General features: G+C 40.0%; 1 protein-coding gene across 1 annotated transcript in view; it reads left to right on the forward strand.

Annotated features, from left to right (window-relative positions):
- Positions 1-4,818: 4,818 nt before the first annotated feature.
- LOC118430074 (glycine receptor subunit alpha-3-like) overlaps positions 4,819-20,662 on the forward strand; it is a 60,311-nt gene continuing 44,467 nt past the window's right edge. Inside the window, 1 exon segment of the mRNA XM_035840783.1 lies at positions 4,819-4,996. Coding sequence (XP_035696676.1) covers positions 4,947-4,996 — 50 coding nt within the window. The 5' untranslated portion in view covers positions 4,819-4,946.

Consider the following 20,662-nt stretch of genomic DNA (forward strand, 5'->3'; position numbering starts at 1 on the left):
GAATTTTAAATTTGGAGGACGCAGGCACGCCGTAGAACTTTACGTGGAGGCAAAACTTTGTGTGCCATTGGGCTGCGGATTCGCCCCCCGTACGTGCCAGTACGGGTGACGCGCCTGCCCTGTACCGAGCCTGAACGTTTTCAGAAATACATGGAGGACGTGGCCTCCAAAAAAAACGTGCGGACAAATTGCACGTAAGGCGGGTTGTGCCCTTAGCTTTAGGGACGCCCTCTCGGATGAGATATATATTGACATAGCTAGCCGCCGATTTAAGGAGAGTCACACTTATAAGATTTTAAGAACCCACCACACTTTTAATATACAAAATGGGAAGAGTTCGTGTGAGTGCATCAAATCTTATTAATCTCTGCAAGTTGTACACTTGCTCCGACAGCTAATATCCTGATATATAGACAAAGGATTAGGTAGTGTTAAGTGCTAACAGCATCTCAGACAAGATCGTTTCTCATCCTAATTGGATACTGGTATATGCTTCTATGACTTGGTGATTTTGGCAATGGGCCAACTCGTAACCGATCTTGCAATGCTTTAGATCGGAATATTTTCACTTTTCAAGATACCTATGACAAGTCAAGAAAAACTGATACCCAGAAAATTGGGGAAAGAATCGGAATGTTCTCGGTGATAGTACTTTCTTGGACTACTCGTTTTTCATCTTAGATATTGAGCATTCATAGTCGTGTGTACATATTGGCGACGGGCCCAGAAGTAGGGATTTACCATGAAATGAAAAGACAAGAAATCGATCGTCGATGATTTGTTTTTGTCGCTAACAGCGCGGGCAAAATTATAATAGTCGTCGGCCGTTGTACGATTTCAATGCCTTAGAATGTTTAAAACGGTTAAATTTTGCAGAAAACATGCACGACTGTAGCAAAATTATGATGATGTCAGTCAGAGATCGCACGATGACCGTGTGGCCGCCGTACGACGATCACAGAACTAATGTGAGTGGGCCTTTATTGGCGCGGTCACAAAGGTCGTGCGATCGTCGTACGATTTTGGATCCATAGGATTAGGCCATGACAGAACCAACCACCGACATGAATCCAAAGCACCATTTGTGTACCAAGACAGCTGAACTTTCATAGTACGTACATATTTCTCCTCCAAAATGCGCAAAGCTAGCGATCGTACGACGATCGCACGACCTATGTGGGTACGTCAGTAATATCCCTTTCACATTTGGCGAAAATCGATCGGACGACGATTCTGCGGAAATCGTCCGAGCCTCGCTTATAATAATAACTTTATTGCACAACAATTGTACAAGGTACAAAGTATGGCTTATATGTGACAGGGACAGTTTTCAGGTGAAAAATACGCGCAACCCTCTGTCGATCTCAAACATGGCCGACCTTCCATCGATACGCCCGAAGATCGTGGATAATTAGTCTGTGTAACACAAACTCCGCTGTCCAGGGCTCTAACTGGCCCCTCCCCGCGGATAGTGGGCCGGCGGATGTTTGGCGGGCTGCTATAAGCGAGATTTAATCAGGCTAGTGGATAATGTGACAGGGGTATAACTACACATCCATATCGTGGGAATAAACGATCTAAAGGTATTACATGGTGGTATTGTATAGGACAGGCTATAACCTCATCTTATCGCAGATTGGGTCTTGCTTTCTTGGCGGTTGGCCCAAATGTTCAGTAACTGTAACAATAACAGAGTATGGCAGGATTTGTCTAAGGTTTGAAAGCACCATCATTACTCTTGGGTTATTGTGTAGACGTCGATGCCATTTGTTACAACAGCCGATGCAGGGTATTAAGCTGGTAAATCATGTATTATCTGTACTATATATATTTTCCTTCGAGGCAGATTACATTTTACAGGAAACTATCACTCATGATATTAGAAGTAATGCAACATAAGCCCGTTTTATCATTGTAGATAATTGTTATGAATTAACTCTCAATAACTTCCGTTAGGGTCTAACTAGCAATATATACACTGCACTGGTACACGAAAATATACATGTCAGACCTGCGAGTTCTTCTCTTAAGAATATAACTAAGGACCATACAAACTGTATCTATTCTATCCTCAACTTCCGCTTATCTAAGCTAAAATGCATTATTGTGCAATATCGTATGCAATAAATTAACAATTATAAAAATCTTTATTTACAAAAGTTGTCATTTCAGAAACGCACTTACTTCATAATGCATAGAAAGCACGATGCCAAAGTATGTCTTGTTTAATTTATCAACAATGAACATTTTCCAGTGATAAATAAGGTTGATAAATTACTAATTCTATCAACTCTGTCAATTTTACTTCCTGTCCGTCTGGCAACCCTATCTAACCTTCATCACTTCTTGTCACTCCGCTGTGAATGTGAGTAGCATACGAGAAAAAAACACAATATGAAATCACTAGCAACCAGGTAGACAGACATGCAGACAAACAAACAACAAAGTAACAAGCAAGTAGACATTGTCAAACACAACCAAAGAAACATCTACACCAAAAAAGGACCCATCGTTTCACCGAGGTAACAAAACCATAGCATATCTAGGTCAAAAGGTACAGAAAAGGGAATTTCTGCTGTACCAAGTTCGCATACCAGGGGGCCCGAAATTGATCCCGACTTTCGTCTTCCCAACAAATACCAACATACCAAATATCATCGTAATCCATCCAGAGGTTCTTTAGCTATGATGACTACAAAAATCCGGAAACACAAGCAAACAGACACACCAAAAACTATATCTCCATTTTTTAAGGGAATAATCAGTGGCTCTGTGCAGTTGCGTCTACACAGTATACTCTACTGTAGTGCAGTCCAAGTAAACCATCACCATTGCAATCCAATATGCAGGATTCATAGTCATTCATGAACCACCGACTACATTTGTACGCCGAGGAGTACTTGAACTTGAAGAGACAAACTGGTACGGATAATTGCAAACCGATTCCTTCAATCTCCTGGTCTGGCTATAGCCACGTTAGCTGTCCATCTTTGGCAAGGCTATCAGCAAATGTGAAGCTGTTGACCTCAGACTGGGAACGAAGCTTGACGCTTTTTCGATAGCCAGTAACGTTAGTTTACCTTTATCCGCGGGGTAACATATATCCGTTGTTATAAAAAAGGGTATTTACGGATATCAATTCGACGAACGATGCAATGTTTCGAAAACAACTGCAATATAGTTTGAAAAAATGTTGTAATTTCAAGCCACAGTTCGTTGGCTTGAAATTACAATATTTTTTTTCAAAATATATTGATACTATTTATAAACACCCTGTTTTAGCGTACTTTTTGTTGTGGACCGCCATCGAAGAGGCATAGTAGTCCTCTAGGTAATCTAACGGACATTCCAGGAGGTGAGGCGAAATTTCCTGGGGGCATGTTGGCCCTGGTGCCGAAGAGCTGGTCTGGTGTACTCCGGCAACAGTCTGGATGTCACAGTCCGTATAGGCGGAAGATCTGCCACATTAGCCTTTCCTACGGGGGAACGGGGATCGTAGAATTCGATTTTTAAAAAATCGGGAAATTGGCTGGGGGGGGGTGGGGGGCGGGCGGTGGGCAGTCTGCGCTTAGGTTCTTGTTTCCTGCGCTGCGCGGCCGGCCAACTCCTCTGGTAGTAAAACTCCCCTGGCAAATTATTCTACTTATAATAGCCAGCGTAGTCTGTTAGAGACTATGCCACATTCTTGTAGCGTCAGTGACCCCAGTGACCCTGCGGTACCTGTCCAAGAACGCACCGATGAATGTTTCGACAAGCTCGTTAAATCGTTTCTTTTTTGGCAATCATGGTTCGAAAATTACTTAGCTCTTCTATTCCCCGATATGTCATATAGATACCGTGTAGTCAGCTCATGTTGTCGTAGACGCTTCACAAGAAGGAATATCTTGTCTGTACCTTTATTGAACTGTCTTCAGAGAATGGTCACCGCTATCGGAAGGAACGTGTCTTGCGGCAATGTCTTATCAAGTATCGACCCAGAGTCTTGAAGTAATGAGAGTTATTTCATTCACCTGAGGCCAGCCTTGAGATTAGGAATGACGTCAGCTATTGCCTGAAATCTATTAGGTAGCAGAGCATGAACACATTTTACTTGCGGGTGCGTGGCTGCAAGGACACTCGACTAGGGTTGGTGCTATTTTGTTTCTTTCAAGTATTCAGGAAAAAAACTTAAATTAAGGACAATCAACGCTTATACATTCATGATTCGGGAAATGATTGTCACTATCATAATTGATCATTTGAGTCCAAAAAAAAATATAAATACATGTACGTACATGTAAAAGGGTAGAGGTATCCATTCCCCTATCCTGTATTTACTGTGTCTATGGCATGGTATTGGAAGGCATAGCGCAACCTTCTCCGCATACCGCCTTTTACCTCGCCAACCGAAGCCATTTACCCATTATCACACCGGTGTGGAGCAAGAAAAGTCGTGTTTAGTGCCTTCCCACAGACACTACGTCTAGCCATAAGGGATAAGACTTCTTGCTTAAGAAGAACAGTGTTAGGAATCGAACCTGCGCCCTTGATCTGACTGACACATTTCGGTTTTGCAATACATTTGTTGAATCACTTCAGCTAAAATTAAGAAATTATGAGATAATAGCAGAAGAAAATGCCTACTATACCAACCCTTTTTTCAGAACAGTATGCAGAAACACAACATTTTTTGCTTGGCCCTGGTTTTTTTTTTTCCAGTGCAGCGACAGTAGTTCCGCGCACCCGCAAAGAGACTTACTCCTGCCCAACCCAATCTGCCCCGCACTATATAGGAGGCAGAGCGTGTGTGGGAACATAGTTATTGTAGATGGTGCCGGTCAGAGGGACGGTGGTTCCATCCAGTGGCTCCTGGTAGCGGGGCGGTGCACGGGAAGGCTGTCGGAGCCAGACGCACAGCAGGCCGCCTGGGGAGTTCACCACGCCTCGGTGACACAAAATCCACGTCCATGGCGGTCCTTTGGTGGACAGTGTTGGTTCTTCTGCAAATTTCGGAAAGGTAAGTGTTTTGGATTTCTCCTTGACTTCTATCGTTCTTCAAAGCAAGAAGTCTTATCCCTTAAGCAACAATGGCCGTGTCTTCTCTTAAGGTTTGCCCTTGCTTTGACATCTCACGAAAACGCCCTTATCTGAAAAGGGTAAAAGGAATTCAAAGCTACTACAGTATAGTATCGAATGGCTGACCCTTTATAATGTGAGTGAAAAATTCAAGTGAAAAAGTCGTACAATTTTCAGTGTAGAAATCCTTCTAAAATACCTACAATCATGCAGCTGCTAAGGTAAGCATGCATTACTATGCACCTGTTTGTCGCATTTTGTTTTCCCGTATCTATAAATAAACCTAATTGGCACGTATAGCACCCCACGCTGCATGGAAGTCGACTTTTCATTAGACGCGGTTACAAGGCAGTCATTACGCTTCGTACACCATAGCGACCCCGCCGGCTCGCATTGACGATCTCTACTTACCAATAAATCAACACTAATAATGAAGAAAGGGAGAAATTAAACTTCCCCGAAGCACAAAACGTTTTTGAATTTGGAAACCGTTATGGGAAAACAGAATAAGACATTAGAAATAATGTGGGCGATATAAAACGCATTATACTTGTGTATATAAATATCATATAAAATTTGTATAGTGTATTTGTGAATTGCTCACCAGCTCGCATTGACGATCCTTACTTACCAATAAATCAACACTAATAATAAAGAAAGGGAGAAATGAAACTTTCCCGAAGCACAAAACGTTTTTGAATTTGGAAAACGTTGTGAGAAAGCAGAATAAGACATTAAGTAAAAACGTGGGCCAATTATAAAACGCATTATACATATACAAATACATATCGTGCGTGTGTGTGAATTGCAAAGTGTGAATTTTGTACAAGTAAGTAGTTTGCTCCGAAATCTTACATACACATTAATTTTTGACGACATATGGAAGAATGCGAACGTCAACAATCGAATGTTAATAAGCCCTAAAGTCTAAACAAGAACTCGACTGAAGTGAAAATTTAAAATAAAACCTTTCCGAGGCACAAAATCCCCTTGAACATGAAAAATGTTGTCAGAAGGCCACGAAGAAATGTAAAACACGAAGTGATCCATATGTAATTCGCGTGTATTCACATTTCGTATTGTATTTTTGTAAGGCATGAATTGCAATGCAATCGACCTGCAATGGAATACTGCTGTGAGCTGTTGTCTGGATTTGAGACCAAGCAAAATCTTTTGATGAGAAAGCACTGGAGCTCCCAACGATAAGAGCTACAGACTGATAGAGGATTAATTTTAGAGTGTCTATCTGTATTTCGTATTGTAAAGAAAGAACTGTAATGCAACGGGCCTGCAATGAAAAAAGTAGTCCCGTATATACCTTTTTGAGGCCGTAGGAGTAGTGGGATGTTATCCACAGTATTTAGCTTGTATGTGTCCTCGGCACGCGCACGTTATTGGAAGGCGAAGCCAATTTCTCACCTTCCCCCGCCCTTGACGTCCCCAACCAGGTTCCATTTTTACACCTACATGGAGCGAGAAAATGTACAGCGTCTAACCAGAAAAAGGAATCAAAGTCGTGACGTCTTGATCTTATGTCGACTAGAATGGCCAATCGACGCCGCAATATTGGTGTCAGCCTTTCTGTTCATTTTGCATTTTCTTTCAACGCATGAAAGTCCTTCAAAAGCATCGTTTGGATCGCTTTCGATCTAATGTGGGCATATCACAGTCTAACACTACACTGTTAAGATTAACTCGAATATTAACCGAAAATGATTACTACTTCCAAAGCTTATCAACGGTTGCACATAGCAACTAAGACGATGGAATGAATTTTAATGCGAGCGGTTTGCGGTTGACATAGTTGCGTGGACGTCTGCGATATTTGCGTCATCGTTGGCGTAAGAAATCAAGACAGATGACGGAATTTCGTGTAAGTAGAACGCATTTCCGATAAAAGTTCTCTCGCCTACGTTTTATCGTATACTAGTAGACGGGGGGTTAATAGACAATTTTAGCTTATTTTCACCGGGCTGTGGCGTCATGTGGCGTCGAATTACCGAGTGGCTATAAGCTAGTGGATACGAGATCGAGAGGTCAACTTATAACGTTCCTGGCCATGGCCGTGGGAGAGGGAAAATGGGAATCGGTTGGAGAGGTAAAGGCGGTGCAAGGAAAGGGATGAGCTCCGCCTTGCTATACCGTACCCTAGACACAGTGGATAACAACCCACTGCCCCTACATCCTTAAAAGACTATGGGGTTACGTTTGCCTCTACCATCGGGTTGTCATACGCCTTTGAGGGTATCAGTGGAACCCAAAGTATAGCTATCATTGCGAGGCTTGTTTAAGTCGAGTCCATCCGATCTCGAGTCCAGATGCCTACCCATGTGTCCCTGTCGCTCATCGCTCGGAGTATACTGTCAACCTTCAGGCCGGTGTCTTTCTTGAGTATGTCGAAGTATGTTGCTGCCGGTCTTCCCGGCCTTCGCTTACCATGTCTGGGTGTCCAGAGTACCAGGTCAGCAACAGCTTCCTCGCTCCTGAGGCAGTGCCATGCGAGCTTAAGTCTTATTGTTCGAATTGTATCGGACAGTTTTGGTATGCCAGCATACAAGACCCTATTTGTGATGTGCTTTGACTAGTGAACTTCGAGAAATGTGCCTAGAAGTTTCGTATAACATAACGTTAGATATCCATTCAGCTGTTTTTCAAGCTTGGTAGATTGCCTTCTTGTTCCAATTTTATCGGACAGTTTTGTATGCCAGCATACAAGACACTATTTGAGATGTGTCATGACTGCTGTTCTTAACAGTGTCGTATAACACCCATTCAGCTGTTTCTCAGGCTTGGTGGATTGGTAGTGAGTGACTGTTAATAACTCGAAACCGTACTGCTTCGGTGGTCGAGAAGAAGAGCCCCGTTCCAATTTACGTAAGAGATTCGATCTCCAAATCCTCTGTAACTTGTTGGAAGCACGCCAAACTGCTACTTTTCTTGCTGTAATGACATTTGCTGTACTTTCCATTCTAGACCCCAGGTATTCAAAATTCTTTACCTCCCCCTGAGCATTAAGAACCACATTGGAACCCACCAGATATAACATGCGAGGACAAGAAGATTCTGGTTCTCTTGGGTAATCTCAATATAAAGGCAGGTCTTCTTGACATAGAAGAGTATGAGGTGGCTAGGAAATCACTAGGGGAAGGAAAAAAAAGTGGTGAAGATGGAATACCACCTGACGTACTCGGAAGATGTAAAGGCCTGGACGAAATTATTCTTGATGCATTGCAAAAAAAAACACGAGGCAGCTGCATGAATGGTTACTTTGATAAGCTAATGAAATCCAAGATGATAAGATACTGATGTTATCCTACATTGGTGCCAGCAAAATTCTTTTTCTGATATGTTTGCTTCGCGTATGTTATTATCTACAAAGTAGCAAGATAGCTTTTTTCATTTACATTAGAAGGACTAAATGTATTGAAATGGACAAAACAATAGTGAATCTGGTGGAATAGTGGAGCGAGGCTAATGCTATTTATCACTGATAGCTCGTGTGGTGCCAGCAAAGTCTTTTGCAGATACGTTTGCTATACTGTGTTACTATCTACACAGTGACATATGCATATATACATAGGCAAACATTTTATAGGTACTCTAGAAGGAACAAGAACACCTTGGAGCAAACGCCTGCATCGACTATCAGTACAATTTTAATATTACAAGAGTATTGTTCTGTTGTGCGGTGATACTAAATTTAGTATAGTAGTATATACTACTTTCTTGCTCTAAAGAATTTGCTACTCTCTGTTCGATAGATAAACTCAACTACATTCTGGGAGGCGATAATCCTCACTGTGTACAGTAGGTAAATATATCCATGAATGTTTATATCGTAGAATCAATAGTGTAAATGACATGCTAGACCCTATTTGTTGACTTGTTCATACCTATAGATATCCATATATGTGTGTTTAGTTGTACTGTAAGTAGTTGTTATACATGTTGACCTTACGAAAGGCGCTGTACTTTTGTCGTGTTAACAAAAATTACACATTTTTTATATAAAGGTTAGCAATGCCGATTCTTAAATCCCTTGAGAGTCTGTAAATTTCAAGATATTCATATTTTGCTAAAGGACATAACGTTTCAGATTCGGTTCATGTCACTTAAGATCAATGTATTGACTTGACACAGGAATGCGATCCGGAAATTTCCCCATACAGATTGAAATCTCTACCCTGACATATACATAACTGGGAGAACAAAAATAAACAGTTTGACATTCCCTCTGACTTATATGTAAGCGATACTTGAAATTTTGGAGAGTTTGATAAGACTGCTGTCCAAAGTGTGCTGGATTCAAGATAACAGATACAGAGGTCTTGTGGCGCGTTATGTAATGCATAAAGACCTTCATTGCACATTCGGCTAAGTACCGGTCACAACAAAACCTGTTTAACAGATACAGTTTACATATACAAAATTAAACTACCATTAGATAAATAAAACTTCTCTCTTTTGAGTTGTAGAAGAGATAAAAGAAGAGATAAATCTTACGATGGATGGTTTGTCTAGTTGCATTATACCCCGAAATATATGTACCGAAATATACCGAAAATCGTTCTGTGGCAATCGCCCGAGCCTTGCTTAAGTTAATAACTTTATTGCACAACAATTGTACAAGGTACAAAGTATGGCTTGTATGTGACAGGGACAGTTTTCAGGTGAACAATACGCACAACCCTCTGTCGATCTTAAATTAAATATGGCCGATCTTCCATCGATACGCCGGAAGATCGTGGATAATGTGACAGGGATATAAGGAACATGAATTTTTCTACAGTACTTAATTGTATGAAATAGGGAAATAGGGTTCTTTACAAGACTTCTCTCTCTTTGCCATACAATCAACATTCTATTACATAATGGTTATTTCACCTTCTTTGCACAAGCCTATAGTGTCGACCTGACCCGTACACGACCTGAGTATGATAGAAACAGCCCACGCTAAAGTCGAACAGACATTGATAGAATAGGCTCTCTCTTCGCCCAGTCATTTCGTCAGGCAGCGTTGAGCGTGACCGACATTAGCACTGAATCAGTCTATAAGCCTTAATTTAGCGCAGGAATGGGCCCTGGTGATGTTACCAGTGGGGTGCACGCTTTACATAATAACGGTTAGGCGATGATGGTGTGACGTTATACGCTCGCATTGCCAGTAAGCTTCAATTGATTGTTTGTAAATATGAATGTTTTGGGGAATCTCGACAGAAAAAAATTACACAGGCAAAGTTCTGGTAGTATCGTGACTGGTAGATGTTACCTATTAATTTTACATAATATATATTTTAGTTTTTTTTTTATGTTAAGAATGAAACGTGTGGTCTGTGAGAAGGGAGCAAAGTGTAACAGAGCTATGATTTATGATCTCATAGCTCGAACAATACTTATAATTTAGAGACCCTAGCGGAATTGAAGTTTTCTTAAATAAATTGCATTTTGGTCAGTGTGAAATATGTACTGCCTATGGAAAAGGGATTATGATATTGCAGAGTCCGATAGCCAAGTAAATCAACGTGTGGGAAGTACTCTTTTCACCTTTAAAATCTATAGATTTCTATAGCTATAGATGCTCTGTACCCAGTTGCAGTTTGGTCCGGTTAGGATATGGGGTTCGGTTGCCGAGTACGATATATAGGAATACTAGGTATAAAATCAGCAATTCCTCAAGCGTAAATTGAAACTCAGGATTAAACCCACAAAGCAGCGATTTGGTAGAAATGAAATATGTAGTCTAACGTTACATCTTTAAGGTTATCGGCTCCAATAAACTAAGGAAACCCGACAAAGGCCAAACGTCAGCGATTTCTCCGGTTTAGATCGAAGAGTTGGACATTTTTCGACAATTATGTTTTCGGTATTGTAGTCCTCTGGCTCTTCGTGAACCAGATACATTTTGGTCTGGGTGAAATATGTGGTCAGTGACATCGGGATCAGGATTAGGCTGACTGTAGGGCTCTATAACCAAGGAACTCTGCGTCTAGGGTCAGCAATTTCTTTAGCGTAGATTGAAACTAGAAATACGGTCGACTGTGCAGTCTTTTGGGTCAACTATTAGCATCGGTTAGAATCTATGATCCCATAATTACAAAGTCAATCAACCTACGTTTTGAGTAGGGTGAAGTATACTAGTAACACAATTTACATTATTGTCAAACGGCTGCGATATTCAATAAACAAAGAAGTCCAGTGGCGACCGTCAGCATGTCCTCACGCCTATATCACAGAGCTGGAAGTCTCTTTTATGTACGTAGTTCATTTGAGTTTTATTATTAGAAGTCTCTTACCTCTTTGTCAAAGCTACATTTTAGAATGAGGTATGCATTCTCCAGGAAACGGGTTTGACCATTGTGCCGTGATTGCGGAGTTGATCATGAATACCCACGGAGACTGCGGGGTTAACGCCAGCACTTTCTCACCTGTAAATCGAAGACTTTCAAACCCGAACCCTTTTGGGGTGTTTATAGCTTTTCGCTATCGAAGCTTTTGTCCGCGCGGCAGCTTCATAACCTAACCGCAGACAAGCCATCGTCAATCAGCCGAATCAAACCTCTAACAGCCATGTTCTTAGGGTTCCTATGTTCCTGTAAATTGTGGTTGATTATCGCCGCTTTTAGCAATTACGAGCTAACGCGCATATTTCAAGGAGCAAAAGAACCCGCGGGGTCAGCCGGCGAACAGCCCGATCGATGGGATCATTTTCGTGCGGATGATTACTTTGCAGAAGAAAACAGTCTGCGGTGAATAAATCTGTCGGGACTTTCATTCAAAACTGAACTACTTATCTTTTAGTGATTCGTGCGCAGCGGTAATGGTCTACGTGCCTACATCCGTAACCTTTGTTTCCTACGTGGAGAACGTCTTCTAGCCTAGCTAATAAACATAGATCGTTTAAGTATACAAAATCATCCATATCTTGGGTTGTCTGTATAATCTACCTTTAAAAGTAAACCTTATGGATGTTTTTTTTTATTTATTTCTGTGTTCTTTTACCAGGGTAAGCTTCATCAGTGACTGACAATGCTTTTCATGGAGGCCCTGGATACATAAACAAATAACACATACATAAGATACAATATTTACGTAATACAACAAAAGCATAACCACTTACATCAATTTCCAATATGTATGTATGTATCGATAAACGTAACGCTGTTGTTGTATATTGTATTGTTACCAGTGCTAGCCCTTGATAATAGTCCCGGCTGCTAGTTGGGTAGCCCTGGCTGTATTTCTCTCTATACAGCTGAATAAATCAAATCAAATCAACTCAAATACGCGGAGTAGATCTATGATGTCTGGTGGCAACTTTCGGAGGTAGAGGTATCAAATACAGCAATATTAATCATTTCAGACTGTTTGCTCTACGATCACGACAGGGCAAGAGCTGTTTGAAGAGGCAACCAAATTCCACCAAAATTTCTCCACGCTTACTGACGGAAGCAAAACAATTCTTCTTCTAACATCACAAAACCCACACATGATAGAAAAAGATGCTTACTGAAATCACAGCAGAACATAAAGGGAAGGCTGTGATAGATACTGTAAATGGATTTAAGTTCGCGGGTGTTTCATTTCGCGGTAGTGGGAAAAGGGACTTTTCGCGGTGATTTTAAGTTCGCGGTAGCACCATGCACTGTAGTCTCTTACTGCCACGGAAAAATGTTCGCGGTGGTTTCAAGTTAGTGGTAAAATGGCCACCGGGAAAACCGCGAACATAAACCGCCGCGACAGTTTCTGCATTTACAGTATTTCTGTTGATGGCATTGGTCATCCAGCTACACAGGCATCCCTCATAAATCAAGCATCCCACGATGATTGTTTCTGTCCATGGTACTGAACACATACACCTGCAGTTGATTGATTTTGTCCCTGGTGATAAAATTTCAGGAGTAGAAAGAACCTTAGAACAGCGTTATGAAAGTAGCTCTCGTCTCATCTCATCTAGCCCTTAATTAAACTATCGAACTGTAGGGCCACCTTTATCTATTTTCTGTTCTTCTTAATGTTTCATTTAGTGCCATGCCCGTCCATTCGTTTTTTTTGTTGTATTTAGTTAGTTTTACCACATTTGTGGAGGGATCGACATAACAGGTGACTGTCACATTTTCAAAGTGTCAACCTGGAGACCAGACTGTAAGGTTTCAGCCACTAACTTACACCTCTTTCTTTCTCTCTGGACGTTTCTTAGCAAGGTGAATTTGCCTAGTCCTAAAACCACTTTATTTTTTGGGCAATTAGGAGTTCTATGTACAGACCAGTGTTTTGCTTGCCTCTACTGGTATACTCCATATTTCATTTGAGCTGCGCTCTCGATATGTGATCTCTAAAATTTACAGGAAATATTTTATCTCTGGAGTCTGTATATTTTTCTCAAGCTTTCAGTTAACGTATATGTAATATACATTTTCATAATCATAATCACAATTAATCCAGATCTATAATTCCTCCACCCCTGCCCGTATTTCAGAACTTCTCTGATCTCTTCATCTCTAGCTAGGGGGTCCACTTCCACGACAGCAATTCCCTCTCCAGAAAGGGGCGTTATTTTGTGCGAGATCTCGATGATATAGATCTGCGCGGGCAGAGTTTCCTTTATCCTTGATCTCTCCCCCTTTATCGATTCCCGTCGTACACGGAGCGTTAACTGCAGAGATAAGATAGTCATCAGTTGATACATGTGCCCCTCCGGCCCCGAGGGATGGCTGGCGATGTTCGGTGGGATGTGCAGTATGGTCCGCCGCCCTTAGGGACGAGTCCGGTCAAGCCTGATAGATGCGTCGGTGTGAAGGTGTGTGTGGCCGGGAAACTACCTGCATCGGATAGATAAGGCTAGTGTCATTTACACAACAATGTGACAGAAAAAAGGCCAACGGCAAAGTGAAAATGGGCAAACTTTCTAATAAAATGAACAGCAAATAGACTAACGGCAAAGTAAAAATGAGCAAACTTTCTTAAAAAAAAGATGAGCAGCAAGCTTTCTACGTGCAACAAAAATCAGATGCTGGGTCGACTGTGGCGTAACTGAAGGGTATTTGGCCCAGAAGCCAGGGATGCTGGGTTCTACTCTTGTCATGCTACCATTCCTGTGACCTCGTAAATGCCTTTTACCTGTGCAGTATGGTCCGCCGCCCTTAGGGACGAGTCCGGTCAAGCCTGATAGATGCGTCGGTGTGAAGGTGTGTGTGGCCGAAAAACTACCTGCATCGGATAGATAAGGCTAGTGCCATTTACACAACAAATGTGACAGAAAAAAAGGCCATCGGCAAAGTGAAAATGAGCAAACTTTCTAAAAAATGAACAGCAAGCAGGCCAATAGCAAAGTAAAACTGAGCAAACTTTCTAGAAACAATGAAGAGCAAGTAGACCAATGGCAAAGTAAAAATGGGCAAACTTTCAAAAAAAATTTAACAGCAAGCAGGCCAATGGCAAAGTAAGAATGAGCAGGTCCTGGGTTCGACTCTTGTCGTGCTGCCAATCCTGAGCCTTTACAAATGCCCTGTACACAATTCCACCCAGGTGTAAAACTGGGTACTTGATAGGAAGGTAAAATGCAGTGGTAAGCCTTAGTGCCTACGTAGATGTTTTACGCTTATTAAGTTGAATCTTTATCGTCAACATATGTTCCAAACGTCTGAATATTGGACGCATGGAAAGTAATATTTAGCATAACCCTTAGGCAGTGTACCCACCAAAGATGCCAATAAACTTAGTTGTCTCCCCCATGTCCCGTCATTGTTTAACTTCATTGTGTGCAAAAATGATGTGCACTTATAAAATGGAGTCTTTATTGTCAATGCATGCATGTTTCAATCATTTTAATTCATACATATATTAAGTAGTCTGAGAAGTAATATTTGGCGCCATTGTTTAACAATGTATCCACAAATATACCATAAACTTAATTGTCTCCCTCTTGTACCGTCAGTGTCTATAGAGATGATGTGCACTTGTAAAATTGAGTTTTTACTGTTAATAAATTTTCCAATCAATAAAATGTTCTTTACTTATAGTCTGCGAAGCAATATTTGAAGTAATGCTTTAACAGTGTATCCCCAAAATTTACCATAAGTGTAGTTGCCTCCCCCATAGAAAGATCAATGTTAGCTCCAGTGACTTGACACAAAATTTGCAATTATAAAATTGAGTCTTTATCTTCAATAAATGTTATAATCATTCAGATATTAGGCCATCTGGGAAGTAAAATTTGGCGTAATTATTTTACCATGTATCCCCCAAACATAAACTTGCCGCGTTCCCTTGATACTACTTCCGGCGTAATGAAGTCGACTTGAGTCGTAACGTTGATGATTTCATCTTATCTGTTGGAATTGAGTGATAAAAGCTCACTTAAGAGACTGATTACGTGGTACTGCAAGCCAATTATGTGAGATTAAGTGCTAGTTAAGGCTAAGGAATTGGTGAAGGATGGGTCAACCGCTGTGCAAGTGGAGCAAACTCGAACGTGCGTAAATTTGATTCGATTCCTCTTTAGAGCCAATAAATAATTTGGAATAGGTAAATTTAAAATCTTTAAAATCTGCTATTTGGAGAGCTAGAAAATTAAAAGGTAAATTTTGCATCTAAGCTTTCTCCAACAGCAATTGGAATAAATGGTTCCTATTTCAATTAGTATGAGAACTCGAGTGTTAGAGGTCCAACGAGCCACTGTAAAATTGTTCAATACGAGGGTGTGAACAAAGCAAAACCATAATGAGAAAAAAAAACTAATCTCCAACTCAAGATATTTCACGCACATAAAGTTTCAACCCAATCTCTTGATCTTCTTCAGCTATCTGAGTGCTGCACACAGAAAATTTTTTCACGTGTGACGTCAGTACTGGGTCAAAGTTCGTCTGAAGTCGGTACGTACCGCCCCCGTCACGGCGGAGTGAAATTTCTTGAGCAGGAAAACAGTTCATTTTTCTGATTATGTCATTTACCAACTCAGAAGAACTTTCATGCTAATAGAAGCAAAGCCACGTAGGCTTCAAAGATGATCAAATTCCTTTCCCACCCACACATAGCGTTTGAATTTCTTAGGTTGGAGAACAGTTCATTTTCCCATTATGTCATTTGCCAACTAAGATGAACTTTCATGCTGATAGAAGCAAAACCACGTAGGTTTCAAAATTAATGGAATTTCTTCCCCAACCACCCATAGCGTTTGAATTTCTTGAGTTGGAGAACAGTTCATTTTCCCATTATGTCATTTGCCAACTAAGATGAACTTTCATGCTAATAGAAGCAAAACCACGTATGTTTCAAAATTAATGGAATTCCTTCCCCACCCACACACAGCTATTAAACGTCAACACTCTCTAACGAACTTAGAGTGTCTCATGGCGACTCAACCGTCTTGAATATTGAAAGTCTCTTCAATACTTCATATGGATTCGCATTGCTACGTCTCTTTTGCAATTAAGCGCTGCCAATTAGTGTGATATTCAGGTGCTTTTTAGAATATGCATCGACTGTACGATTGATTATATGCTGATAAAAACTTCTCTTCTCTGACAAATCAAAACCTTCACTTCGTCATAAGCTTTGGTGTTTCCGTTGGGAAGTAACATTTTCCAACATTGCAAATATACATAAGTTTACAAAGTTTACTCTAACAAATCAAAGATCTTCAATACATCATTAGCGTGAATGTTTCCCGTTGGGAAGTAACATTTTACCAACATTACAAATATACATAAGTTTACAAACTTTAATCAAAGACCTTCACTTCACCATTAACACAGATGTTTCCCGTTGGGAAGTAACATTTACCATCATTACAAATACACATAAGTTTGCAAACTTTTCTATAACAAATCAAAGACCTTTAATTCTTCATTAGCGTAATTGTTTCCCGTTGGGAAGTAACATTTACCAACATTAAAAATATACATAAGTTTACAAACGTTACTCTAACAAACCAAAGACCTTTAATTCTTTATTAGCGTAGATATTTCCCCTTGGGAAGTAACATTTTACCAACATTGCAAATATGAATAAGTTTACAAACTTTACTCTAAGACCTTTAATTAATCATTACCTTAGACATTTTCCGTTGGGAAGTAACATTTTACCAACATTACAAATATTCATGTTTACAAAGTTTACTCTAACAAATCAAAGACCTTCAATACGTCATTAGCGCGGATGTTTCCCCTTGGAAAGTAACATTTTACCAACATTACAAATATACATAAGTTTACAAACTTTAATCAAAGACCTTCACTTCACCATTAACAAAGATGTTTTCCGTTGGGAAGTAACATTTACCAACATTACAAATATACGTAAGCTTACAAACTCTTCTCTAACAAATCAACGACCATCAATTCCTCGTAAGCGTAAAATGTTTTCCATTGGGAGGTAACATTTTACTATTATTACAAATATACATAAAGCATACCGTGGTTCAATTTTGTGGAGACACAGCTTGCAGATTCCATTAACGAGGAATGTTTATAATGCAGACAACAAAGCTCTCATACAATAGATCTACTAGTATTAAACTCGTCAACCACGAGGAATACACAATACAGGCATCAGTGAATTTATAACACCACCTGCGTTTGACATTTGCAATTGAGGCCCAAAACAAGGCGATGCATGGCTTATGAACACCAATAGATCCTATACATCAATACATGTATATATAACAATACATCGTAAAATGTGATGCATTCTGCTGTTGGAGTTCATATGGAGGCCGTTTTTCAAAATTGAAAGTCGTCTTCATCTTCTAATAGCCCAAAAATACTTAAAATTAGGTCAAATTTATTGTTTTCTTGAGGCCATGTTGGATCAATAATCTCCCATGCGCAATTCCAATGGTTGTGATTATTGGCTTTCTTACGAATCGCTCCACCGAACAAGATTAAATCTTCTGTAACCCAGATAAGGTTCTAAACACGTATCTGTCATACACGATAGATGTGAGTACAAAAGGTAAAGATAATGCAGGTAGATACAACAAGAATACAAAATACAATATAACAGTAAGTTAACCTTTATCACAAAGGGCCAGATAATTGTTACGGAGAACAAAGCAAGCTGAAATATTCTTAAGGATAGATTGTGTCCTTAACTCTTGTTGACATTTAAGACAAGATAGTGATGGTGTAATGATGATGATGAAGAGCAATCAAAGATTAAATCCTCCTTGTCCAAAATTATTTCATTAACTCGTGTTCGTCATAAAGGCCAGATACAGATTATGAAGAGCAAAGCAAGATTAAATCTTCCTTTTCCAAGTCAGGTACTTCCATCATATTTATCATAATCTATAGATAAAAAACAGATAATACTTAAAAAGAATAAATCAGGATTAAATCTCCTTTACCCAGCTTAGATACGCCCCTCGTATCTATTATGATTTGTAGATAAAGACCAGGTAGTGGTGGTGAAGAGCAAAGCAAGAATAAATCTTTCTTAATCAAGATTAGGTGCTTAAATTGTATTTATCATAAGGACCAGAAACAGATTATGAAGTAAATCTTCCTTAACTATTACTAGATCCTTAACTAATATTGATCCTAGGTAAAAGGATGATAACACGTTTAATGAAACAAAAATACGCTGTAATTCAAATTACGGTAAGAACAATTTACAACATACAAAGGTGGCTGCTGACCTAACACAAAATACAGATTAATATATTTCACCCTCACACATCATTCAAATCTCCGTGATTGCCCCTAAAGAGTCCTTAGTTGGTGCATTATTCCTAGGGTAAACTGATTATAAGTGTGGTAAATCCTTCTACGGCTACAGATTACCCCCTGGATATGTTTCCAACAGCAATTAACGAAAACGTATTCATTCTACGCGTATTTCTCAGCTCCCTGCGGCATTTGACGCTATTAACCCCATTTCGTCGTAAGCCCGAACTCACTATCGAACAAACGAACGACAAATCGCCCTCCTTATTTACTACGTAATTGCAAAGCAGAAAGCAATTTGTCAGTTTAATGACACCGATTCTCATCTTAAAGCACAGGGTTCCCCAGAGATTCGTTTTAGGCCCAGTTCTCATAGATGTTAAAGACTTGCCAGCTGTCTATAATTTCGTTCCATAATTGTCGTTTGATGAGGATACAAGTATGCTGACGGTGGTGGCATCATCAAAATTACAGCCTTTGAAACAAAAACTATGCGGATGGAAGTATACCCACAGGAGCTTACGCAAGGTTTAACGCAGAGACCAAAAGTTTTATAGTGGATGGCTGCCAAGGGGTGTGATAATTGGACAGGGGCATTGCCTCAATACGATTTACGAGAATGCGTCACACACGACCGTAAATACTGGTTTCTGTGCCTTTACAACGTTTCCAGTAATATAAAAGGGCTTTTACAATGCAGGTGGGACACTGTTTGTGCTTTACGTTGAATAGACAAGTTCTCTTTTTGACGGATTGAACCAAACGTTAGGCTGGCTCCACTGCTAGACATCCATGTCTGAAATGGCTATCTTTACTTTAGGCGTGTCAGAAGTTTACGAAACTTGTGACGCACACTAAAACTGATCTTTATTTGTGATATTGATAGAAATATAAAACCTCTGATGACAGCCTATTTTTTACCTGCATGGTGGGCCCCCTTGAAAATCAACTTTCAGAAGTTGTAGGGGCTACCCACTCGTTTTGAGATGAATAAATAAGTAAATGAAAATTTATCACACAAAGCGAATAGAGCATGGGTAAGGTTAGCATATACCGAGTGGACATTAAGACGTAAAAAGGCTGACTAGTCATTTGTAGGATTATTGGAAGCCGTGACCCCTTTTCGGACCATGGTCATAACCGATTATAGGCCATCTGTCCTTTTGTTCTGTGTCATTTATTCCTATGACGCCACATATCTATATATTTAAGAAGAAGATTAATAGTTAGAATTAGAGTAGCCACATGTCATAGTTTTCTTCGTTGTGTTTTCCCTGTCATTTGCAATGGATTTTTACAACTAGATTATTATTTTAGTCCTGTTATGAAGAAGAGAGAAATATTGAGGGATTCCCTGGTTGAAATATAACTGTTAAGAGGGCTTTCTAAAATGGGTGTAACCTTAGATCACCTTCATCGGAGGGGTTACATATTAATTGTTTTTAAATTGCCCTTGCCATTGCCCTTGCCATTGCCACTGCCACTGCCATTGTCATTTAAAAACAGTGTTTGGACAATATGTCATAATCAAGTCAACGGACAGTTGTTGCAATCCACAATAGTTGGAAAGTGTTGCAATTTGAAACTACAATCCGCCGAATTGATATCCCAAAATGCCATGTTTTTAAAACAACAGACGTAACGTTAGTCGCGCTGATAAAAGTGAACTAGCGTTATGGACGTTTTTTTAAAGAGTTGATCACACCATTGGTAATACTGATGGATTGACCTGACCCTCTGGTGTATCAAACAGTGCACTTGAGATGATTCTGAAAATGTGGTGATCAAAACAATGGGCACGGCCTATCGATCTCTATCGATTAGCAATACAGCCAGACAAAGGAGGTAGACAACACATCTATGCTCCTTTGCCTGGATCAATTTTTAGTACCTTTCTAACTGACTTTAATTAGTTATCAATGTAAGCAATGTATGTCTACGTA

Source organism: Branchiostoma floridae, chromosome 14, assembly GCF_000003815.2.
Source record: "Branchiostoma floridae strain S238N-H82 chromosome 14, Bfl_VNyyK, whole genome shotgun sequence".
NCBI lineage: Eukaryota > Metazoa > Chordata > Leptocardii > Amphioxiformes > Branchiostomatidae > Branchiostoma > Branchiostoma floridae.